At 38.3% G+C, this 26,966-nt stretch overlaps 1 protein-coding gene across 3 annotated transcripts in view; it reads right to left on the bottom strand.

Moving 5' to 3' along the window:
* CNTNAP2 (contactin associated protein like 2) overlaps positions 1 to 26,966 on the bottom strand; it is a 1,017,942-nt gene that overhangs the window by 67,108 nt on the left and 923,868 nt on the right. For all 3 annotated transcript variants that reach the window (XM_027655885.1, XM_027655886.1, XM_027655887.1), the window contains 4 exons: positions 20,323 to 20,541; positions 17,511 to 17,747; positions 5,214 to 5,459; positions 3,726 to 3,859 (listed from right to left, as the gene is read on the bottom strand). In XM_027655885.1, coding sequence (XP_027511686.1) covers positions 3,726 to 3,859; positions 5,214 to 5,459; positions 17,511 to 17,747; positions 20,323 to 20,541 — 836 coding nt within the window. The remainder of the gene's footprint in view (positions 1 to 3,725; positions 3,860 to 5,213; positions 5,460 to 17,510; positions 17,748 to 20,322; positions 20,542 to 26,966) is intronic.

Consider the following 26,966-nt stretch of genomic DNA (forward strand, 5'->3'; position numbering starts at 1 on the left):
GTTGGACATATTGTCCAAGCCTGAAAGAGAGAACTGTCAGCTGTCCTTCTGTGTGGTCTTATGAGCAGATGTGCAATGGCTGCGATAGTTGCCCTGAAAGTGTATGGATGGGTTTGGGACACTAGAGTCCTGAAGAGGTTACTCAGATATAATCCTTTTTAGGAAAAAAGAAGGCATTATAAACTGTGATTCATAACTCATTACTAGAAATTACTTTAAAGCAGGGATGGAGAACTGGAGACGTGCTGAGAATGTAAAAGTGCGGAAGGTGAGAGGCCCAGTCTCTCTGTTGACTATGAGCTTTATTCCACTGAAAATTAAAGGACATTGTATACGGGTTTTTTGGGGGGGTGGGGGAGTTGTGGTTTTTTTTTGTTTGTTTGTTTGTTTTCTAACAGGCTGATCTAGCTGTGTGCAACAGAACAGAAAACTCTCTGATCCATATTCCACTCTGATTTTGCCTTGGGGATGTGCACAGAAGCAGAAGGTATGAACCTTGCACTAGGGATGCAACTATCACAGTTCTTTAAGGTACAATTTAAAGCCCGCTGGAGTCAATGGAAGGCCTTTCAATTACTTCAATGGGCTTTGGATCAGAACTTCTGCTAGGGAGCCTTTGTCCTTGGCTTTCTTAAAAGAAGATTTTACTGGTGTGTGAATAGTGTTAATCACCCATGAATACTTGCTAAAGAGTGATCTGGTTTTTATGATATGGAAAATACCCTGCTGAAGCATGAAACCTTTTAATGAAGTCAAACAAAGTAAAACTTGCCCTCCATAACCTAAAGCTCAGTCCCTGAAATGTAATTTACTGGAATAATGCATTCCCCATCTGTCAGTCTGGGCTTTTTCTTGCCACAGGTGAACTAATGCAGTCTCAGAGGTGTGCCATAGTTACAAGTATCTGGTATTTTACTAAAGGCGAGGGATAGGAATTGTTAATAGCAAATACTGATTTTGTCCACCTCATGGAAACAACAGAAAATAAGCATATCTTTGTCCCTGAATTTACATAATTTGGTTTTCCTGACACCTAAATCAGATGTATATCCTTAATCTTATCATAATATCATCATAAATGAGAACTTGTTATTTAATGTAGGACTAATTATTGATTTGTCTATAGTCAGTGAATGTATAAAATTGAAATATAAAAGCCATTTGACATTGTTTTTGCTACTATCTTTAGTCCTGACTGTCATGGTATGTTAGGGATGTAACGATAATAAAAACCATTCACAGTAAATATTGTTGTACTTGTTCGTGATCTTATGGACATACAATATTGTGGATATGTTGATTTCAAAGCCCAAGTCAAATTATGATTTTATCTAAGTAATCACTGGTCTCCTGTCTGCCAGTATCAGATGAGGTCTCATAGAGTTCATTACTGAGTCTTTTTCTGTATTCATACGTAAATGAAACTCCTAAGAATCACGGTACAACTCTGGTTCACACAGTTCATATGGTAGCAATTTATTGCCTGTCTTCAGATTTTTTAAATCTCTCTGGCACTACAGGGTTATTACAGTAAGTTAGAAAGACAGGTATTCTAAGTATGAACTCATTGTTAAGATCTCAGAAATACTGAGTGCTCTTGAATTGAAGCTTTGATGAGAAATAAATCCTCCTTGTGACACTTTTATGCCATGTAGAGATGTGGAAGTGTGAGCAACAGCACCTGGCAAGCAAGCTGTCTTCTTTGAAAACAAGCAAACCAGCTGCTCATCAGGTTGGAGAAGGATTTAGCAGGAAATAAAAGTCTGCTCAAATGTTTCTTGCTCAGATCTGCAAGAGAAAACTCATACTTTATGATTTGTCCTCCGGATACTGAGAAAAACTCTATTTATATCTTTTGTATTTTTAGACACCATGAAGAGTTTCTATCTAAAAACAGGTCTCATTTTCAAGTGAACAATCTATTTGACAGATCCATTCCTGTTCACATAAATTCTCTCCTTTAAAGAATGTAACCTGATAAGTAATAAAATTAACTTATGAAGAATAAACAAAATTTGACAGAAATTTTCTCTTTCAGGACACAGTAGTGGTAGGATTTCTGGATTTGCTTTGTATGGGTTGCTTCTTCCCCTATTCTTGCACGTGCATCACGCAGATCATCTCATTTAATAAGCCTCAAATGTATCTGCTTTCTGTTTACATAAATAAGCTGTGTTTTATGCACACTAAATAGATTACAAAATGTTTACCTCAGCACAGCAAGACTAACCAAAATGTTTCTGACTCTTCAAAGCCCTAGATAGATAATTGTCTCACAAAACACTGGGAAAAAAAATTGTTGGGAACCAAATGTAGGTGAGTTGATTCAAGGCCGGCACATTTAACTGTGTACGTATTTTCTAACTGGACAAGGTACCTCATCTGATCCCTTCAAAAAATAATTTATTTCGTTTTACAGCTGCCTGAATCAGACAGCTGTGACTCCATAGGAAACATACCATACTTCCTGGAAATAGAAACATTTAACACCAGAGGGGAACCTAATTGTAGGTCTTCTTTAGCTTCCATTTAGCTGTGAAATAAAAACATGCAATAGCATGCAAAAGAGACACATATATCAATATATACCTCTCCCAACCTCAAAAAACCTGAAGTGAGTTTGGATGTATTACCTACATTTTTTTTTGGTTATTTGACATTTTGTGAATAATTTTGTGACAATTCTATTTCAATGCATTCAGTGTTATTCTGAGTATGAGAACCTCAGTCAAATGACACTGTAATAAACTGAAAAGTTTCTTTTTCATACCTTGAAACAATAACTGTCAGGGATTTATTTTAATCTCCAGGTAGATAATACTGTGATGGCTACTCTTCAACTTTTGGCTTGGCTCCCAAGGAGACTTCCCCTTTTTATATTTAATTTGTTATTGGTTTTGGTTTGCTTCTTATGAGTAACAAATCCAGATTAATCTATCCCATCCACCTGACTCTCCTGACAACAAAACTACTTGCAATCTCCATATTTGCGGATGTGACAAGCAGGGAATGAAAACAGAGTTCTGTAATGACCACACAGAAGAAGCTGCCTGGAAACATTGATTGCTTCTTGCAGCGCTCCCCTCAGTTATTTATTTAGTATTATACCATCTCAAAGATTTGTAAACTGAGATATGGAGAGATGAAGTTTCTACCTGTGGTGTACCAAAACCTAAATAAGCAAGAGCTATGTGTCTTCAATAACACCCTCTATCCCAGATTCCTGTCACACAAACACTTAAGCATCTGCTCATCTTTGCAGAACAGCTCCTGCAATTTCACTGGACTGCAGGGTGAATTTAAATTTAAAGACATTCTCATTTGCAGACTCAGGACTTATGGAATGATATTTAGTTGCATCAGGCTCCACTGCCATTTAAGATGCTGTAGGATATCCCTCCTGGCTTCCAGCTGCTGCTCCAGAAAGGTACAAGTTTGTCCTAAGTCCCATGTTATCTATCAGCCCAGATGTTTCTGATGCCCTTCAGCATCTACAGTGACACCTGTATTAGCCCAGCTGTCATCACACTAAAATGAGGAATTCAGAACAACATGACGATGCAACAGAGGGAAAGAATAGCATTTGTTAACTCCTAGGAGTGTGATCTGCAAGTAGAATCCCAACTACTGTACTTTTTATTTTCTAAATTTCAGAGTAATGGAGACCACCAAGAGACAAAATGCTACCAATGACAAGTAATGGAACCAAACAACCTGCAACTTACCTGCAGTACGATGTCCCGTCCATTCCGCGTGATGTTGACAGTGTGGGGCTGTCCATTAGCCATGTTTCTGTGGTCAATATCAATGTTATATGGATCTTTGGTGCCTCCAAGGCTGTATCGAATCTGCAGATTCCCTAGTGAAAGAAAAATGTGAAAAGCACTCTCAGGTATTTTGATCTTTATTCAGCAGTTATTTTCCCCTCTGTATTTTCACACAGAGTTGTTATCATTTCACACTTAATTGCTCTCTTAGCTGATCTCTGCAGTGAGAGAAGAGCTGGTGTTTGAGATTATAAAGTTACTGGGCTGAAACTGCCTCGAGTTTATAACCCAGGAGTGTGACAATGACCAGTACCTCCAAACCAAAGTGTTTGTAAACACTCCAGACTGCAAACCAAACAAATCAGAGCTATGCCTTGAACAATATGGACAATTGGTACAAAATTGAGCTCATCGAGCAGCACTTTATTGTTGAGATTATACTTGCTGCAGTAAAATTCTTTGAAATTATAAAAAGCATAACATTTTCTAAAGAATAAACCATTGACATGCATTGAATAAAGGCAAAATTACAACAAATTAACACTGACATGTAATCTACACAAGGGACTATCTTGCTCTGTCATTTAATTCTTTTTGATGGGTGACCGTCTGGACTTTTATGGAAATTTAATAATATATGGTGAAATGAAAATGTCATGTTATATTGTTAGAAAAATATAGTCAAAAGTGATTAATTGATAGTCATGACAGACTGCCAGACAGATTTTTCTTTTCTAAACAAAAGTGAAGCGTCTGCTCTTCATAACACATTTTAATATTTGATTAAAAGGAAGAATGCTTGAAAAGGGAAAGGCAGATCCCATTATAGACAAAAAATGGAAATATTCTGGCCCAAAAGAGCAGCCCTAGACCTTTATAACTATAGTTAAGTTGTCTGATGTTGGATTTCTCTCATGTACCTTCTTTCTTCCCCATGAAAGGAAAAATATGAGTGGCATGTGGAATACTCATATTATCCCATAAAAGAGAACAGTAGTAAAATCACACTAATTATGATTTTCATGGGGCTCTAAGGCACTATTTGGAATTGAAGTATATTCAGTTTATATACAGTTTTAATACTGTAGCAGCAAATGGTCCATATCTAACCCTCAACCATCACCAAAACATTTAGGACATTATATGCTATGCTACATCCATATTTCAGCCACTGCAGTGAGTATCCAGATTTTCAGAAGGACAGTACATGACCCTTTTCATTGACCACTAGTGATATTGCCATGAGTTCAGCTATTCGGGTGCCTACTTGTTCCCATCACAATGCTGGTCTGTGGCAAAATCCAGTACAAGTAGGATACAGGTTCAGATTTCTAAGTGCTTTATTTTTTCATGACAAGGGTGAAGAGAAGTTGTTCAGAGCTTCAGCTGAATGTCAGCTTAGTATTATCAACTGTGCAATGGAGAGAGCCTGGAGCAGTTGCTTACCAGCTGGCTTCACAAGCACAGCCATGAAGTCCTGGGTATAGGAGCTGATGTACAATAAGACACAAGGGGACTTGGTGGTACTGAAGCTGAAGCTGAGCTCTTCTTTATTCAAGTTGAGGTCAGGTGCTGTGATCTCAGGATCTGTAGAACTCAATAGTGTTCGGCTAACTAAATCCTTCATGCTAGTTCCTGGGGAGTGGAAGTTGTAACGAAGCCACATTCCTTCTTCAAAAAATGCTCCAACATCTTGAAAAGAACAGAAAAAGGAAGAGGAAAAAAAAAGAGAGAAATTAAATGTGTTGACACCTTTTGGATGAAACATACTACTGACTTGATCAGTACTAATCTGTGCATGCTTCTACTGCTGCATTATTTAATCACTCTGCCAACATTTAGGTGAATGGGGTCACTATTTCCTTGTGAGAGTGAAAAAAACAATCTCCATTTTATTGGTGGGTACCTGGATTCACAGAGCAAAGGAAAAATTTCCTTTGGGGTACACAGATTCTCCATGCCTACATCTCATATCAGTACTACAGACAAGTAGAATTATGCTTTAAATTTATTCTCATTAAAATCTTGCAGTAGATAATGCTCCAAAGAGTGATTTAAGGGGCACAGTAGGCAAACAACTGCTGAGGAAAAAAAAAAACCAGCAGTACTGATGAGCAAATTTGAGTGGATTTGGAACGACCTCACAGAGGAATGATGACAGTTCCAGAACTTGAAAGATCTGAAATAGGATTGGACACAATAGTAGAAAGTTATTCAGCACTAGCACAATCCTTCATGAGAACTGCATAATCAGGATGCCCTTATGGGAGACAAAATTAACTAGGGAGCTTGACTCAGTGAGGAACAAGGCAAGAGACACCTGATCTGTAGATCCCAAGAGGCGCTACCCAGGCAAAGTTTTCAAACCAGTATGAGACAACATGTGATGTTTCAACACTCTAGACAGAAAATAAAACTACTTTTGGCAGAATTAATACTTTCAGCTGAAAAAGCATTGATATTGCTTCTCAGCAATGCAGTCCTACCTATTTCTTAACATTAAAAGTATAATTCAAGGTTAATGTTCTTACAGTGGTGGCTGATTTTGACAGCCTCCTATGAAAATTACTGCTTAGTGCTCTAGCATTGGTAATGTATAACCTACTATATTGGGGATTGCTTGGCTGACTTCCTATGGTAGTAATTCATTTACTGACATCATGGTCCTGGATTGGCTTTGCTGTCTGGGACAACAACATTAAAGGAAATTTTAAAATTATATGTGAACTTGATTAAGAAGGTGTGTTCCTGAACATTTTATAAGAGATTAAATAATGATGAATAAATATTATCATCATAATATGTAAGTAATGTATTCAAAGGGGTTATAAGATATGCTTAAACACACGAACAATCTTTAAACAAAAAGTCTTCCATTGTTTACTACCTTCCTACAGAATGCAATTTGCCAAGATTGGTACAAAATCGTCCATCTAAAAAGAAATTTATTTTTATTCCATTTTAGCATTTTGAGTCTTCACACAATTCTAAGCAAAAGCTTTATCTAAAAGTATATGAAAGAAGATGTTCATTTTCCAAGCTCTGCAGTGACACAGAACAAGTTAGGAAAGAGCCTGCAGAATTTATTCAGTGGTTGAGCAGAGAAAAGGTAGGAAGATAGGTGAAAGTATAATGGACTTTACTGATGATTTTTTCAAGAATTTTGCTAAATCTAGTGCTAAAGAAGCTTTAGGTTTTCCTGTTACCACATAAAAATTATCCAAAACTCAAAATATCATAGTCACTGTCACCATATGGATGTACGAAACATGGAGTCAAGTTGTGGTCCCAAAGTGCTATAAATAATTCGATCATCCTGATAGATTTATAACCTCAGTTTTATAAGAGAAAACTTAAATCGCTCTGGAAAAGTTATGGAAGAGGCAATTTCATTTAACAGCTATATTTTACAGTAGACTCAACTTAAGTACTCCAAGATTAAAAGCAAAGAGTCCTATCCTGAAAAAAAGTTCCCTGAAATGTCAGGCCCTCTGCCATTTAACAGTGGCACTGAAGATAAGCATGCAAAAATCTAAAGCAGTATACACTGTAGTTCCTGGTATGTGAAAGACTCACTTAAAAATATCCCTAGGACCAGTCATTTATTCTTCTTTAACCTCTGCTTCTAGCTCATGGAAGTGCCTTCTCAGGCAGATGCCGTATCACTCATATGGCCGTGGCACTGGCAGAACTGCTGGCCATTGCCAGTTCCCGGCTATTAGACACTGCCACTGCTGGGGGGGGGGACCACAGCCCCTAGGGAGGCACACTGATACAAAATTATGTTTGCCTCCAGCCTGTTTACTGTTTGTCATGCTTTTTATTTTAGGAGCAATCTTTGTGATTGCCTGGCACTATGCTTGCACAGGGCCTCCTGCTCTGGGAATACTGGGACCTTCAGTCCTGACCTCAGTACTGCTCTGGGGCTGAACAGGAAACTGGGCAGTGCTTTTTTCCAGACCTCTAAATGTTATAAATTGCTACTTTAAATGTTCATTACTACAAAAAAAGCTTTAAGTAAATGGTGCTCCCTGAAATTGTATTCAGAATATTCTGTGATTCTGTGAGTCGGATTCTATGATCCTTCCAACTCAGAATACTCTATTCTATGACTGTTTTTTCTAAAGGGTTTCACAACAGAGCAAAATGTTCTGTATGTTTAACTTGATTTGTGCTGAGAAAATAGTTTTCATTGTAGTTGTATTATTACAGGCATACAGGGTATTGTAATGAGCCATGAAATTCTCCTCACATGCACACCACCTCTTTCAAAAGGAAGGATAAGAGGAAGGTTCACTTTGTCTGTGTGAGTGTATTGGGCCCTAAACAGGAAGATGTTGAATCCCCTCAAGTTCCAGCTCATCAAAGAAGTTGATGCATGTGATTATGCTCTTTACTGAAAGAAGCTGAAGTCCTTGCAGCAGTGCTCCAAAGTACTCAGGAGCTCACAGTAGCAGGCTGTTTAAACTGTTAGGAAATACTAGAAATAGTTAAAAGATAATTTTCTCTATGTTGAATGCAGTTATATGATGACTTGGGAATGTGGAGGGCTGACCAACGAAGCAACTACCCACTTGGAGGTCACAAGTGTATCATCTTCCTGAAGCTCTGCTAGATGGAGTATCAAAGTCCTCAATCCAGAAAACCATTCAAGCTGCATGATTAAAGAGGGTCAAATGTAGCACAAACCCTGCTGCTGAAATGTGGGGGAGGTTTCCATGAACAACTCTAGTTTTCTTTTGTAATATTTGAAACGCTATGGACATCAGGCATAAGGTGTAGTGAAGGGTTGCTCTGCAAACTGCCCTTTCAAGGCAGAGGCCTTAGGGAAATGAATGTGGTGGTAACAGATCAGTTTTCTTCAGAAAGTAGTACCTATTTCTACACCAATATTCAGTGGAGTCATCCTCTCTTGACAGACTTGGCAAATATAAAAACTTTGGGCTTGCTCTGTAGAGGAACCCAGAACAGGAATTGTGGATCATTAGAAACAATTTTATGAAGCACAGTGCATGTCCCCAGAATGAACTCATGTGTCTTACAAAACTGTTCAACTTCAATTTGAAAAAGGATGAAGTGAAAGCTGATCCAAATCTTCCACATAAAATGTACATGTACTCAGAATTCACAAACTTATTCTGAAGGTTATGATGCTTTGGTCATCTCCCCAGTCTCCCTCTCCCCACACAGCTACTTTTATTTTTGTACTCTCTCATTCTGCCTGGTATCAGGAGTATTGAAAGACTGGAGGAAAGAGCCAAATAGCAACAAAAAGCCCCATTTCTCTTACAAAACTTGCACAGTCTCATGACATTTCTGGGCCAGTGCTGTAGACCTAAGAAAATATAAGTAGGAACATAATTCTACTTTGCTGCTAGTTTAACATCAGTGAAATGTCAGTGTTGCTTCTCCTCTTCTAAGGTAGTTATAATGATTCTGTTAGCCATACAGTCAGACACTCATCTTCTTTCTCCATTACCTTTTTCTCACCAGTGAAAAGCACTGTCAGCATGGCACATGTGTGGCTGAACACAGCTCAAGCAAAATTTTCTACCTGGCAGCACATATATAAGAGATACAGAACTCACCAGGCTTTACAGGAATTGAATTTGCTCTGTGTTGATATTTTGAACAGGAATGTTAATAGGGATTGTCATGAATCAAGTACCAGACATTACTCTTAATAAATAAAGAAGCATCAGATCTGTGGAACGATCAGAAAAAAAAAAAAAGTGCCACTTCCCAAAAGAAGCCCAGTTTTAAAGAGTGGCAGCATAAGAAGTGGAATCTCCCTTCTGCAGTAGGACAGCTGCCATTGCCTCCCAACTGCCATGTCTTATTTTTCCATGTAAACTGGACATGACTTCTGTCACCTTTTAGTTTGGGACCAAGGAAAAAGTAATGCTGGTTACTTCTATGGTATTACTCTGTTTGGCTTTTTTTTGAGGCTGAGTCTTCAAAGCAACCTTATTAATGAGTGTAACAGGGTATATCTACCTTACAGAAGCTGGAGACAAAATCCTGACAACTATGAAACCTGGCAAGGACATGAGAACTGTCAGCAGAAAAAGGTTCTCTCCTCTTTGTTTCACAAAGCTGACTGAAATGACTTCTTACAGCGGTAAGTTGTCCTGTCTGGAGGCCCTAAATGCCTTCTTGGCCCTGCTCATATTTGGTAAATTAAAACTATTACTCTGTGATGTTGTTTGCTAGTCCTCACTGGCATGGCTTCCCTGCGTGATGTTCTGTATGTAAAAAGCAGCTTTTTCAAAATCCTAAGCAAGGACAGTCATTGGAGAGGTTTCTAACACTCGATGCTTGTACAGAGATTCTTTAGACAAGGTAGACAGCTGAATAAATCCTCTTTCTTTATGCATAATTTCCTTTCTTTTTCGAGTTCTCATATAGTTATGAATATTGAATATATATTAACCAGAGCTTGCTTGTTCATCTTGTGGTTAAAAATGTGCTAGAAAGCAACTAAAATTGCTGCTACTTCCAGACTGTGGTCACAAAGATTAAGAATTGTTCACTGAGATACATCCTGGCCATAGGGCATCAGTAAAGGGTCAGAATCTCAAAGCTGGGAGAGAATTTGAGTGCTCTGAAGGTGATAGTGCTTGCCATGTACCCAGTTAGCTCACTCAGTGTTTTATTCTATCTACGTAGTATTTAGTTTGTGAAGCCAAGAATTGGGATCTAAATGTATAGTTCTACATCCTCAAGTCTTGTATTCTGGTTGACATTACTCTTATAATTTGTGATGCATGTTTGAACTTTCCATGTGTGGACTAAAATACAAAAATACAGCAATTGTTTGTTGACATTAATAGAATACAAACCTAATGAGGATTTATTTCTTCTATATTAATACATCAGTATAAAAAAAGCTTTCTTGAACAAATGTCTATCAGAATTGGGGGATAAGTAGAATAATGTGCACCAGTGAAACTATGGGACCTGATCATAAATCCATGTAAAGTTTCCCGCTACCTTTGGTAGAACAGGATAAGTGCCACTAAAGATGGGACTAAGCCACCCGATTCATTACACCTTCAAGCCTCCCTAGACAATGCCAACAGGTAGATTCTGCCAGGAAGCAGTTTAATATATCCAAGCAAGGCTGAGCTCTGAACCTTCTTTTGCAATAGATCTGTAAAGCAGGTGTCTTTTATTCTATCTGCTATACCTGAACAAAAGTGTGCAGGTATAGGCCAAGGAAAGCCTAAAAATGTCAGGAAAGTTGCAGCTGCATTTCATTCTGATCTGATTTGAAAGTACTATAAATCTTTCTATACGTACAGCCATTTGAACTGATGTCTGGCATAGCAGACTCAGAGTAAGGGAATGGCAACTGGTGCCATGTATTGTCTGCTGAATCTAAATGAAAAACCAGCTCAATTTCTAGTGGAAATATCCGTAATGGTTTAGGAAAAAAAAATCAAATAAAATGGGATGGATGAAGAAAAATGCAATGTCAAATATACAACAGACCAGGTTTCAAGATTTTCTGCCAGGGTCTATGGAGACGCTCTTTAGGTAACCTCAGAGAAAAACTTTCATCTTTGCAAGAGCCATTTGAGAAATATTAGAGACTGTCATTTGATAATTGCACTGTATTCAGAGTAACAGTAGTGATAGGTGAGATCGGGCTTCAATTCCTTCCTGTACCACTCACTTTAAATGTGAGCAAATCCTTGCTTCTTTCATCATCTGGTTCACCTTGCACATTATCATAATAAAAACATCTCACATCACAGAGCTATTGTAAGGATAAATACCCTATCATCTTGAGAGGTGCCAAAACTACTTCAATAGCATAGAGGTGCATAAATATTGCACATGGGTATCTAGTGTGAGAACCTCAAAACTCTCAGTTGCCTTTATACATGCATGCAGCACCCAGCAATTTTGCTGAAGCTGCTCTACTTATCTTTCATAAAATATCTTCATCCAGTGAACAATGACACCATAGCAGGCCTATTATAGTTAGCTGACAAAGAAATTGAAAGTTTATCACATTGTTTTGAGCCAGGACTTAGTATATTTTTTTAAACTTATTACTCTGATTTTTTTGCTTTCTGCATATAAAATAAGGAGTTCCTGCATTTTATAAGTAGTTTGTTGTGGATAGTAAGTACTATGGGAAGGTTTGTTTTTCTTTAAAAATGAAAAAGATTTTTTTTTCCCCAGTGAAAGAATTTTTGCACTGACGTGCAATTTTCAAACCACTAGAGCACAACCGTGCATGTTTAATAAGGCAGTATTGACAGGACAGAAGAATGGAATAGCTTTACAGAGTATATTTATTTTTTTAGAGTATATATTTACTCAATAGAGGATAAAACCCAAGTCTTGAAGTATGACCTACATGTAAAAAAGCCTGTCTGCAGCATTCAGACTTACTATATTAGGAGCCTAAAATTAACAACCCCAGGAAAATTTCTCATGTAACTTTCAGCTAACAGATCACAATCATGCTGCATATAGTAGAGGTTTTTGTATGTGGGAGGGAATGTTGCCTTGATTTTCTGGGCTAAGAAGTCAGTTACCTTAAACCACTCTAACAATCACCACCCCCCCCAATTGCTCTCAGCCAAAAAAATGCAATGTTTTTGCAACGAGCAAAATAAATGGAATTGAATGGGAATAACCAGGACAGAATTTGGAGGTGATCAAGTGTCACTCTGAGTCGGTGGACGGGTGCAGAGCTGCTGCCCCTCACCTCCCCCTCTCATGTCATGCATACACTCAGCCTAGTAAAAAGCTGTTTTTTCTCACTGAGACGTAGAAGGAAGTAAGAAAGGAAGAAAATCTGACTGTGACAATACTATTTGTAAGTGCTTTCAGGGTTCATGCAAATACAAAAACAAACATGAAGGAGTTTAGTTCAGGAGTTGGCATAAGGACTGCAAGAATTCACACTGTGAATCTGAGCTTTAGTCCAAAGAAGGAAAAGAAAAAAGAGTATACACTCTTCTCATCTCCTTGGTGTTTGTTGATGCAAATTGAGTAACTGCACAGAAACCGGGAAGCTTTGAATTTGCCCTTTCCAGCACACCTGAAGGCACATGAGTCATAGCACCAGTTATTTAAATTTGTTTTTTTTTTTGGCCACACTTTCTTGGTGGTTCGCAATTTCTTCTCCTACTGTTGTTCCACTGCATTTCAATACCAAAGGAGGTATTGCTTTCTCCCTGGGGTATGTCCCACATCAGAATGCTGCCACATGCCCTGCATTTGACCTTTGCTTTTTTTGTTGTTAAAGGGAGGAAAGAGTTTGCTTTTTAAAGGAACAAAAATTAATTGTTTTCTCAGAAATGCTTTTATGATGATAGGACAGCGGTGGGAGAAACAAAAAAGAGAATTTATGTTTAAGCAAAGGACAGGGAAAGGTCAGAAACCAATCTGCAGGACTGCAGAAACACTGCAGCTATTCCTCAGAGCAATTTCTTTGAGCAATGAAAGAAGTAAAGCCAATTGCATATGCCTCAAATACAAAACAAAAATAAAGTTAAAATAGATGTCAGACTGCATTTTTGCTCTTCTTTTTGTCCTTGTAAAAAAATAGTGTAATTTCCAGGCTACTACAACATCAGTCATGTTGTGATATGCTGCTAATAAGGCTGAAGACAATGCAATTTCTTGTCAGTCATCAATCAGCAGCTCTAAGGATAGATTTCATCAGCAAAAGAATCCACAACATGTGAGACCTGCTTTTATTGTGATGCGTGTTAATTACTCATGAGACATTATAAGGTGAATTCCTTATACTAATGATGGTTTTTTCCTTTAATTTTCCCCATCACTTGTGCTAACAGTTTCAGTATGTAACCAAACCCAAAAAGTTTACCATGTGCAAGTGATTTGAATATCAACATAAAACTTTTGGGTAACGAAAGTTTCCTGTGGGAAATTAAAACCAATGGGAAGAGAAGTCTATGTTATGCTGAAAGGTGTTATATTGTGTCCCCTTTCACTCCATGAGTTGCATATTTTTCTGGTAATATCTCATATTGGCTTGAATGTGATGATTTAAAATGTCAGGCACTACTGACTATCAAATCAACAGATCTCCTTGGCTTGGAAGATTTACTCAGAGGAGTAAAGTTATGAAACCTAGTCCTAGTTTATCCTGCAAAGCACTAACCTTGTTATTTCTTGGCAGCTGTGAATGTGAATTCCCAGTTAAGATAACAAAGGGAAATATTCTTGCTTGCCTCATATTAGACTCACCCAGTACAATAGCAACTGTCCTAGTTAGAGCAGCCAGGACCAGTTCATCACTGTGTGGGTGTAACCCAAACTGTGTATTCTACACCCTCTATATCAGTTCCCCAGAACTGTAAACAATAGACCATTTGCAGCAGCTGCCCAGAGCACACCTGACCCCTCAGGCTATAAGCTGGGTGTTAAGAAGCCTGTGAGATAGGAGGATGTTCCTATCCTCACACCAATGACTCAGGTGTGATAACTCCCCTCCAGGGAGTCATTAGCACCTCCATACCCAGCCTGAGGGGTGATGTCCGCTAATGGGCCATCAAGGATTCCAAAAATATCTCACTACTCACGGTCACCCATTGTGGAACTCCCTGCCCTGGGGGAGGTACTGGGGATTCCCACTCAAACCTGAGTGTATATAATCTTGGGGTCTTGGGACTTCTGGGCCCTCACTCACCAGATTCAGAGGAGGACCAGAACCTCAACCTGACTGCGACCACCACTCTTGACTGGACTCCGACCAGTACTCTCACCAACAGGTTTTCCTTTCCTTTTACTTTGGAGTCAGGAGGACCACGTGGGGCTCAGCACAGGGGCCAACGAACACCATTCTGTTCGTACCCCAAGGTGCTGGGTTGTACCTCTGGGTTTTGTGGGTTAAAACCAATTGTTTGTCCATATAATTGTATTTATTGTATTATTGGTATTAAATTGTGACTCTGAATTATAATCTCTTTTGAGTTGGGTTTGTTTCTCCTGCCGGTTTACCTTTAAACCAGCACAGCAACAAATAGCATACGGTGGTGTAGATTAGAAATCCACAAGTGACAAAGCAGTATTCAACTATACCCTTACTATAAAGAATGAAAAATGTTGAAAACAGATAATATATTATTTGAAAACATGTTCACAGACATTTCAGTGCTTGTGCAGAAGGGAAAGTGTCTAAGTATTAATAAAAAAAGGAACTGAAATAGGGATATTATGATCTTTTCATCCAAATCAATTAAAATATAATTAAAGTAACATTTTTATTTTGCAGGAAAACACAAACACAGTCTATTTTGTGTTATTTATCCTCTAGCTTTTTCCCCAGTGCCCTGTTGTTCTTTCTACAGAGAAGCCCTGTGAAGTCACCCACAGTAAATCATACTTGGGAATATTCTAAATGAGTGTATCAATTTTCAGCACTAACAGATAGGAAACTGGTAATTTGCATTTTGTACATAAGACCTTAAGGATTTAGAAAGCTATTTTTAGTCTGGAATAGGTTTGATATTTTAAGCAGAGATCTGATGTCATGTTTAAATGGCACAACACTGTATGGTAGAGAGATCCCTGTACTCTCATGAGTACCTTTGAATGACTCAGTGCTGCCCAGCAGCAGTAGCTTACAGCAAGTTTTGCTGCATGTCCAAAGTATCAGTGTCAGAGCTTGGGGCCTTTGGCTGCACTGCGAGAAGGAGATAAGGAAAATAGTATGATATAACATAATATTACTTCTGTTGCTATGACAGTGCTTACAGACCAGCCAAAACCAGGGATTGTCTGTGCTAGGTGCTCAATTATTCCCCTAGTGGTATGTTTTTATTCTGCTAGCTCCACATCCAGGAAAAATAAAACACTTCAGCTTAGAGTTAGTTTTGGCAGAAGTTTGGGGTTTAACTATCCATAAGAGAAACAGAAAACATTCAAATAAAAGTTAGTGTGATGAGTTTTGGCAATACACAAAACACTAAAAAGTGAATTTGGTGATTATGGCATAACAGTAATTCTCCTTTTTTTTTTTTTTATTTTTTTAGTCAACATATGTGATCTGTAAGAGGCTGACCCAGTTCCAACCTGAATGGGTCTCCTCTACCATAGCTGCATTAGTGAACAGAAATACTAAATATGCATTACCATTATTCATGATAAACCATTTGCTAAATTAATCAAGATCACAGTATTCACATTCTCAGGAACTGCTCTATGTACACAGTATTCACATTCTCAGGAATTGCTCTATGTACAGTCCTGAATGTAACGGACGTGTTTTATAATTGGTTTTTGAAGTAACACAGCATCGTGAAACCTGATGAAATTCCTGCATGCAAGCATAGTGGAAGCCATTACATAGAAAAGCAGCTGCTTCCCTTCTACTGCACTAAAAATACATCATATTTATTGGAATTTATAAAATAATCATGCTAGAGATTCTTCAGAATATCTGGTGATGTGAAAGCTATCCCTTAGCTTTTGGAAGAGGGTGATCCAATCTGTGAGCAACACCAGCAATAGACAAAGCTTTGCCATGATAAAATGAAAGGAAGGTGGATATACACGGATATAAATGAATGTGGCTGATGTGTATTGGGAGAAAACACAGTCCATAACCCAGCATCAGGCAAAAAGATTGCCTATTTCTGTTATAAACTTGGTTTCCTCTAAGTGTGGCTCAAAGGGAGCGGGGTATGGATATTTATAAAATAATTCTCAGATTTTGACTTGGAAAAAAAAAAAGATACATTAAGAAAGAGTTGGGAACCAGAACATCAGATGACAGGCTCTGTCCCCTACTGCTAAGTCAGCTTCATGACGAGACTTCAGTATTTGGTGACAAAGCCTGCCTGCAGGATTCCTGGTACAGAGGGGAACGTAAAAGCAGAAGAACAGTTTCTGAGGCTATAGATTTCTTTAACATCATGGATACTGATGAGGAGAGCCTTCAATTTTTAGTTGAAACTCTAAGAAAGCTTTTAAAATAACTAGGAAAAGCAACAGATTTGATGGTCAGAACAAGAAAAAAAGTGGAAATAAATTAATACTTTAATTCTCACTTTTTTATTGTTGTATCCCTCTTTCCTTTGATCCTTGTCTTTCTTTCTCATGCAGACCTGTGTGTCCATAGTAAATTGGTCTCTTACAATAATTGATTTTGAAAATTAAGAACATAATTTAGGCATTTCCAAAGGACTGACACAGATGTGGGAGGTCTGTGCCTTCCCTTACCCTAGTAAATTCAATCTCTAACTCAGTTTGAGCTACTGAAAGACTTGTTCTGGTTATGAATGGAAACAATTTTTAAGCCAAATGCTGGCCTCCCAGTACTTAAGATATTCAACCCAAACCTCATATCTACATATCTTCAAATATGTTTCTGAATGACTTTCTGAGCTTTTGTTTAAATCCATATGTTTTCTAAAGAAGTAACTATGACATTGTGCTAGTTGGAATCTATTGTTCAAAAGCCTGAGGCTGTGGAATACGGTCTGCCAGACTTCCTGTTACTATAGTCATTCCTGATGCGTTTTGTTGTTGTGTTATTTGATTTCAAGAGGTAACATATAGTCCTAATGAGAGATGTGGGTTTAAATAGTCACATTTAAATCCTGGGTGTATAATTTGACTTGTTAGCAAGAAGTATTCAACAAGATTTACTTGTTTAATTAATAAAAACTGAAGCATCAATTCTACGGTGGGTTTTTTTTTTCTTATGCAAATAGTTCTCTGATACTCTGCCTCCTGCACTAAAGCATTTACCTTTTATGCAAAATGGTCCATCGTAGGCAGTTTTGGAGCAGTCACAGGAGTAGCCGTTGTATTTCTCGACACATTTACCGCCATTTGCGCAGTACATCCCATAGCTCGTGCAGTGGCCAGAGCAGCCAGGCTTCACCCCTGGAGTGACCTTTGCTCTCTCTTCCAGGTCCAGTGTCACCCCGTTCATCCTTAATGAACGAATGCAGCCTAGGAATCCTCGCTGGCCTCCTGCAGCACCTGAGAGGGAGCGTAAAACTCTGAGACAACACTGAACAGATTTTATTGTTGCTTTACATGAAATATCCTGCTAAGCTTGTGGCAACAGCTGGAAGTGGTAACTTCTTTAAGAGGGCAAGGCATTATCTTATCCTAATGACAGTACAATCAATGAAACCTAACCTTTTGATACCATACCATACCATAAATAAGCATAACTAGCACATTTTTTTAGCAATAAGTGTTTGCTTTACACTGAATAGACATTTGACATTCTGGCCCTACACTGCAAGATTTCACTTAATTTCAACTTCAAGATTTTTAGAGATAATGGTGGAAGAAAAGGGCTTGGCTGGATTGCTAAGGTATAGCCTTTCTCTCCATATAATTAGTGATGACCAATGCTAATAATAATGCCATAATATGCTTTGCAGTGTTACATTTTTCAAAGCCACGATGGGTAAAGAAGAAAAAGATTCAAATCCCCACTCTCAGTTACCATAGGAAAAACAGATGTTAATTTTCAAGCAACATCAGGTACACTGGTTAGTTGTCTGAACATAGAGTAAAGAATGTAACACTCAAAAACTACACTTGAAAGTCTGAGTGGAGATAATTTTTCATAGCAGTTAATAAGAACTGTTCTTTTTTATCCCTAGTAAGCACTTACTGAAAAATATGATTTCAGCTAGGAAAGTCATATCTGAGGCTGGATTAGAAACAACAATGAAAAAAGCAAATTGAAAAATGCAAGTAAATAACAGTGAGTGGCTGGCATCCTTTCTGCTCATCTCTCCTCCCTTTGATTACTACAGTGCCTCAGGTGCCAAAAAGTCCCTGAGGAGATCTGAATGCTCATCACCACAGAGCACAGAGGCTGATATTTATCTGAGTAGGAAAGAGGGCTAAATATGAACCAGAGACAGCCACCTCAAATCAAGTGCTTGTAATTGGATGACTTGGACTGGAGGAGGCAAGGCTTGGTCTCTGCTGAGTGCACAGAGCAGATGGAATTCTGGTGTGATTCTATTCTATGTAAACTCATATACACTGCAGTGATGAAAAAACCTTCTTTCCCCTCTTGGTGACTGTCCTAGCCCCTAGGACACAAAGTCATCATACCTAAGACTCCCTTGCTGGCCCAAAGAACAGATTATTCTACAGATTTATTTTATAGAAAGAAGAACAGGAGGCACTGAAACAATTCTTGTTTGATATTACTCTCCAGGGCCTGATGTTCAGGTGTTCATTTTGGGCACTCCCAACTCAAATCCACTCTAGGTCAGTCTCTGGGTAAGGTTTAAACCTGTTCTCTGAGAGGTGTGCTCCAGTCACCAAGTTATATGGAATAGATATTATTAAGAAAGAAAAAAAATCCGTTGCAGATTTTGACATTCATGTTTTGGTAATATAGGTACTATCTATTTCAAGACATTGCTGGTGTTGCAGTCAATTCAAAACTAACAAATAAAATCATCATTATTAGCAATTCTCAAAGAACTCAGACTGCAAAAAAACCCCATCTCTTCCTGCTTTCGGCAAAAGGTTTGGTATTTCTTTTAAAAGGTTAAGGTTCTCTCTTTTAAACAAGCTTCATCTTTCAGCTTATTTTGAAACTGCCTTTTATTGACATCACAGTAGTAAAGGAGAATCTGAGCTTCTAAATAACACCTGCACATCTGGTGACACATTACACACAGTTTGCAGTGACACTGGGCTGATTACTAAGGCAATGAAGACTTTAAACATCATTTTAATTCATTTGTTTTGTTGAATGCTGACTAACATGGGGAAAAAAAAAAGAGATTTTTTTTTTTCTTTTCCCCTTCCCTCTTCTCCTGTTACAGATATCTAGAGAGGTATGAAAGTGCTTCTTTACTCAACATTTCATGGAGTTCTGATTCCAGCTAATGACACTTGGCATGTTGGTGCTTCGCAGCCCCAAGGCTAACAGTCAGACAAATACAAGTGCTGCTGCAATAATCTGCCCAAAATGTAGTGGAAACCAGTAGCTCCAGAAAGCAGCTGGACTAACTTGTTTCCAGGGAATGCATTTGTGTAACACTGTGTAGTGCTTTCCTACATTGAATGGACAAACAGCCCATGGGACTAAAGGGAAAACACCGCAGTGAGAGCCGTGAACTCAAAAGGATGAACACTGATCAAATCTAAAGAGGCTAGAAGTGCTGCCGAGGCTAGGATGGGCACTGCAGGCACATGCAGTCCTGGCAAGGCTCTGCAGAAGTTCTCACTTTCCTAGTGAATAAGTTTGCATGTCTGGTAGAGGCACTTGGCAAAAAATAAGTTTGGCACTATGGCCTGCTGGAGGTACTTTCAGCCAGGAGCTGCAGGTGGAGAAAGACAAAACTGACAAATTTCCAACACACAATATCATTCTCTTAGTTAATCTTTGTATTTATGGACATGCTTATCTTTTCTTCCCCAACCCCCTGCCCCAGCTTCCCTTCCCACTGCTGTCATGCAAGTGCTTGAGGAGCACAGCTTCCCACATTAAACCAACTGCTGCTGGCCATACTCAAGGCAAAGAATGTCCATCGTGTGAGAGCAAAGCCTGGCTACCCACTCTGCATCTTACCAACATAGAGCTGGCTGTACAATTCCAGTCGCGTGTGTCCTTCTGTTGGTGCTTTCCTCACCTCCAGGGGTAACTGGTCTACCTGCAGGCTGGCTTGTTTGACATTCCTCTCAGCATTGACCCGATGCCACTGGTCATCATTGAGCTGGCTGGGAGATCTAACGACAATTTCCACCGGCCCATTTCCAACATCAAATGAAAAGGAAACCTCTGTAGCAGCTGAAATATCAAGCAAAAGGTGTTTACAATTTGTTTATAACCTTACGTTGTAAACACATTCACTTATACTGCCTAAAGAGTAAGGAGTCATATTGAGTAGAAATATGTATTGTAAAGTCCTCTTTCTGAATTTATAAGCATATTCAGTTCCTTCTAATTTGAGAAGGAGTTAGACTTTTAGAAGAAAACATCAACAGGCCCTAAACAATAATCTTTGATTTCTGCAGCTTTCCAGTTTCCAATTTTTTTTTTTTTTAGGGAACAATCATTTTGATTAAAAATGGCACAGAAGTCTATTTTTTTTTTTTTATTGTGAGAGGTAATTCATTTTTACAATGAACTAATAATGCTGTGGTTATGACCTATGTGAGTTTTTATTGCTGAAAAGGAAATGGATCCTTAGGAGGCGCTACAGCACTCTGTTTATAGTGGATGATTCAAATCAAGCTTAGAAATTTTGCAGACGTCCCTTAGGCCCTAATAAACACTCCTTTGGGTCATCCTTAGCAAATGTATACTTGATACTTACTATTAAATGGTGAGTGTGATTAATAATATATAAAATATTTTGGAATCAAGAAATATAATTTTGACTTTCCTACTTATATTTACTTTGTATAACTTGGGGTTGAAAATTATACTCTGATGGTAAAACATCAGATGAAAGGGTTAACAGATAATGGATTATCCACGATAGCATTCACAAAGGAGGATACCAGACGGAAGTAAAAAACAACCCAGAATTCCATTTAATTTGTTTTTCTTACATATAAAATAAAAAAGCCAGAGCTCCCTTTTAATTCCTCTGAAAAATCTCAGGTGCCCAATTATGGTCTCAGTGTGCAGTACAGATGTGGTTTCTTGTTTGGTTGAATTAATAAAATACTATTGTAAAAATCTTACTCAGTTTAGTCATTAAATTGCGATAGAAGCATCACTCCATGGACATTACTACTAATAATACTGATAAATAGTGGGAAATATTTTTGTACATGGCCTAATATATTTTCATAAGGTTATGTCAGACTTAATTGACAGCATTTTTATGAAACTGAAAGGATAGGAATAAACTTTTTACAGAGAATGTTCTTTCAAACTACATTTATTATATAATTGATTTTTTTTCAAAATTGGCTACTTCTAAAAGAAAAAAAATAAAAGCTGTTGTACTTTCTGTTCTCTGCTGACTAAAATAATTTAATTTCTTGAATGAACTGCCTTTCATAAGCCATGAATTTAGTCTGTTTGGCCTTTTGCACTTAACAAGGCACAAAATTTTTATGAGCCATTGCTTGCTGTTAAAGAAATAAAGATGTTTCATTTTAATGATGTTTTGTAACTTCAGCAGTTCTGCCAATAAACTCAGGCAAATTAGGAATTAGAGTAAAACCTCTCCAGTACTTAAATTGTATGTCATGTTCAAGTCTATTTTCAAGGGTGTGTGTATAATTCTCCTTTACTTTTTGCTTTGAAGAACCGCTTCAGATCTCTTCAGTCAGGCTTAAATTGCTTCCCAAAACCTGTATGTCTACAAGACTGTAAAATGAGAAACCTTTAACAGACTTTTGCTCTTATTCTGAGGCAGCTGATGACATGGTTAACATTGCTTGTGGGTAACTTGACTGTTACTGCACCCAGGATTTTTGAAAACCTCTAGAAGAATGCTTCTCTGTTTGCAAACTCTTGGTCTTCTGGATGGAACTATCTCTATTTTTTAAAAGGAAGGTTGTTCTTCTTTTAAAAGGGAAAGTGTAGAGAACTGGCAAATAAAGATGTTTCAAGCAGAAGTTCTGTACTTGCTTAGTCTAACTTTATGCATGGCTTTAAGCTGAAATTTGTATCACAGCCTAAAAGACAAACTATTAAATTTGTACTTATTGGAGTACATTATTCACTTTGAAATGAGTACCATTTGAATGAATTAATATTATATTTTTATACTTAATCTTATAGTTAGGGAAGGAAAAGAATTTCAAAAAAATCTGTTCATGAAAGGTCATTTTCAGGGTATGTACCTTACTGATGTGCTGAAAGTTAGAGAAGATAATACAGTATCTATGGACTGTCCTGATCCTTCCACAACCAACCTAAAAACATGATTCTCATACCAAAAGGTAGGAAATTTATTTGCTAGATTGATGGACTACCCCAGTTTTACTGCTGAGCAAGGTGTTGTCCCTTTGGTCAATGATCAATTGTCCTGGCTGTGTCCCTTTCCAATGTCTTTGCTACCCTCAGCCTCCTGACTGGGAGAGACAAACCTTTGATGCTGTGGAAGCGCTGCTCAGCTATAGCCAAAACACTGGTGTGGTATCAATGCTGTTTTAGGCACAAATCCCAAACACACCACTATACGGGCTGCTGTGGAGAAAACTGACTCCATCCCAGCCAGAGCCAGTAAAACACCAAATTCATTCAGAAGTTCAGCTCAACTACTTGTGCAGAAGAGTAGCAATTATTTAGCTTTTTTTCCTGAGTATGTTGTACTTTTCAGCTTCTCTATGTCTACACATACAACCTTCTTGGACTCAAATACATTGTTGGTTGATGTGACAGTGGTATTATTCTGTCAAATGTTTGAAGGGGGTGATTAAAATATATCTAAGGTACATGTAACATACATGTACCTATGTGACTATTTATCCGCAGTGACCAACTGGACCAGGACAAGATTTTTTTTCAGAAAGATGCAGAAAATGAGCTGCACAGGTCCCAGAGATTTTTACTGCTCAGTCACTTTGTAGCTCATGAAGTGAGTTTTCCTAACGATGATTTTATTTTCTGTTCTATCAAATACGGTAAAACTCAAGCCAGTTTTTCTAAGAAATGAGAATAAGAATCAGACTTTGAACAAATGTCTGAAATTGCTACATTATGATATTGAAAAAACGTAAATGTGGGTTTTAAGTTATTCAGTCAATACAAGGTTTTGTGATGGAAATTTCATAATATTGAATGAGAGTGAATTTTTTATGTGCTCCTGCTACATATATTCACTCAATAAGCTGAGGTTTGTGGCTTAGTTTTACCCTTTCTGTGCCTTGTGCAGTTACATATAATTAAATCTGAACACTTTCCTTTTATTGATTCAATTTTCTAAGGTCTCAGGTCATGGTCAGTCATCTGCTCAGAGCACAGAAGAGCAATTTTGGTAAAAAAAAAAATACCCTTCTCACTCTTTGTTCTGTATTCTTATTTTTTAGCTCTATTCAGATCCCGTCTTAAATCCATGAGGTATTTGCCCATAAAAAGGAAGGGATACAACTGAGCCACTGCAGGATGAGCTGGCTAGGCTGGACGAGTGGGACGACAAGAACCTATGAAGTTCAACGAAGATGAATATAAGTGCTTGCACCTGGGAAGATATAATCCAGAACTGCAGCAAAGACTGGAATTTGCCCAGCTGGGGAGCAGCTCTGTGGCAAGGGACCTGGGGGTCCTGGTGGACAACAAGCTCAGTGTGGGTGAACAGTGTCATGCCGTAGCAGAAAAGAAACAAATAGGATGCTTGGTAACATCAACAAGGACATCACCAGCAGAGATATAGAAATTATTTTCCCACTCTTCTCAGTGCTTGCCAGGCCACACACAGATGTACGATGTTCAGTTTCAATCCTCACTAGACAAGAAAGATGTAGACAGGCTGGAGAGGGTCCAGAGAAGGTCCACAAAAATGATCAAAGGACCAGGAAGCCTATTATATGAGGAGAGGCTGAGAGAACTGGGTTTGTTCAGCCTTGAGAAAGGAGGCTTGGGGGACACCTTCTGACTGTGTTCCAGTATTTAAAGGGTGGTTACAAAGAAGGTGGAGGCGTCCTTTTTACAAGAAGTCACATGGAAAAGATGAAGACTAATGGGTAAAAGTTACTCCCAAGGACATTATGATGGCACACAAGGAGAAAACTTTTCAAAATGAGAAGAACTAGCCACTGGGATAATCTCCCCAGAGAAGTGGTAGGTTTCTCAATATTGGACACTTTTAAGATTCAGCTGGATTTTGTGCTGGGACATCTTGTCTAGACTGTGCTTTTGTCAAGAAAATTAGACCAAATGATTCTCGAGGTCCCTTCTAACCTGGTATTCTACGACTCTGTGATTCTATGACTGCACTGTCTGTAAGATTCCATGTTTCTTGAGTCCTTCGTTTCAAGGCTTTCTGGTAGATATACTTCAGTTACACACAAGTTCTGAGGGTCAACTTCGAGGGAAGTAGCATGCGCTGCTGTGTCCTTTGCCATGCAAAAGGTCAGGTTAAATGAACTGATAGACTTTTCTGGTATTCAAAATCTATGACCAGCTTGATCTCCCACTTTCCTTGAACTCTTTGTGTTGCAAGTATCTTTTCTCCCTGTTATTTTCTAATTTGATTTTGCTGATGTATTTCAAGCTAGGATATCTAGCTATAATGAGGCTGCCAGCAAAGAAAGAGATGTTGATGGATGATTGGATACTCAGAAAATGCTACGCAGTAGGTGGAAGCTCTCATAAACTGTGAAAAAAAAGGAAGAGGGATTATAACCCTCCTCACAGCCAGTTTTTTTATGCCCATCTCTCTATTTCTCTCCTTCTGCCCCATTATCCTTTCTCCAAAACATGTTTTCATCTCCTCCCTTGTACTTTGTTTCTCTTACCTCCCCTGATGTATTTTTATACCCTTCAAATGGGACTTACTGATGTTTTAGTTGACTTACATCAAAGGGAATAGTATCTAACTTCTTTAGGATCCTTTTGAAATCCAGTTCTTAGAACATAAATGCCTTGTTACAGCTAGAATCAGAGCTCACTTGCTTGGCTGTAAAACAGTATACAACGATAAGCTATAAACTGTAAACTAAACATGCCAGACAGATATTTGTTCTGTGAAAACAACAGCTTGAAAATATTCTGTCTCTGTAAGGGCAACATCTGCCAAATTTCTTGGACAGTTTGTTTGTAAATACACCTCTGATGAAGGGCTCTCTGATTAAACCAGTAGACAGAATTCAGTGAAATAATTGAAAATGAATGAAAACTTAATCAAGGGATAGAGATGCTAAATGTAGAAACATAGAGTTAGTGGTCTATGTATTTTTAAATGAAATCCATCACCACAGTCAAAATCAGGACTCATATCTATAGTCACTGGAATCCTTCCCATTGCCTTTAGTAGACTCTGGATAGAAAAGAGGGCTTTCTAGGATTTAAAAGCAATTTTCTTGTCCACCTTTCACACTTAGACAGCTGAGTTTAAAGACAGTTTTACAAAGTCATACCTAAATTACTTTCCCTGGTGCCCTCATTTGCACAGGGCTGAGAGAGGCCGTGCCAATGCTGACATGGAAACAGCATTGATAGGTTGTTCCTGGCTGCTGAAAAGAGGTGGAAAGGGCTACAGATGGTACCCTGAAGCACCATATTGGAAGAGAGGACCTACTTTAAGGAGGCCACTTCTCAAATGACACAACTAAAAATTAAAGCTACAAAAGCAACATAACAGAGAGAAATTGTTGATTCCAAGTTGCTTGACTGCAATACAGAAATTACTGCATAGCTTGGCTGTCTGTTAATAATCAGGTAGTTGTCTAAAATCATGACCATATTTACAATAATTGGACTAAGCATCTGGATGGTTTCATCATTTATCTAATTCCCAAATGAAATGTCCATTTGAATTAATGACCAAAAACATCATTCATTTGACCAAATGAGAGTGCACATTTATGCCCAAGACTGCAGTGATCCCTGAGCTAAGTGCCAAATGAACTAGCTCTGGAAGCTGCACAGCTGCATCAGCATGATGCTGTGCCAACAGTAATTAGTTCTAATGAGAGACTATACTGCACCTAGGATCAAATCCAGCATAGCTGAGTGCTGATTTATGTGGACATGCTATCTTTCTTAGAAATAGCTCAGGTATTTCTGTAATGTGGAGGTTCATTGTACGGGCTAGACACACTTTATATTTTCCTGTAGGTTACAAATAAACAAAGAAAAATCATGCAACTTCATACTCTGTTGGATCTTATGCGATCTTTATGTAAGTGTCAAGAAGGAAAAAAGGGTGAGTAAAGCTACTGCTTTGATTTAACATTATTTAACACCCACTTCTCATGCTATAAATCCATCCATAAGATACAATATAAGAACAAGTGAGGCTCAGTGTCTTTCTGAACATTCAGAACAACCCGATAGGTAGGTATGAACAATCCATCTGATCCATCATCTGAAATTTTTGAGCCAAGTAATAGACAGCCCTGCCAGAGGGAATGCAATACTGGATCTGGTGTTCTCCAGTGTAAGCAAGCTAACTGGGGACATCAAGATTGGAGGCAGCCTGAGCTGCAGTGATCACGCATTGGTGGACTTTGCAATCCTGAGGGATATGGGTCAGGTAAGGAGTAAAGGTAGGCCCCTGAATTTTAGGAAGGTAAACTTCCAGCTCTTCA

Source organism: Corapipo altera, unplaced genomic scaffold (assembly GCF_003945725.1).
Source record: "Corapipo altera isolate COAL_440 unplaced genomic scaffold, ASM394572v1 59, whole genome shotgun sequence".
NCBI classification, from domain to species: domain Eukaryota; kingdom Metazoa; phylum Chordata; class Aves; order Passeriformes; family Pipridae; genus Corapipo; species Corapipo altera.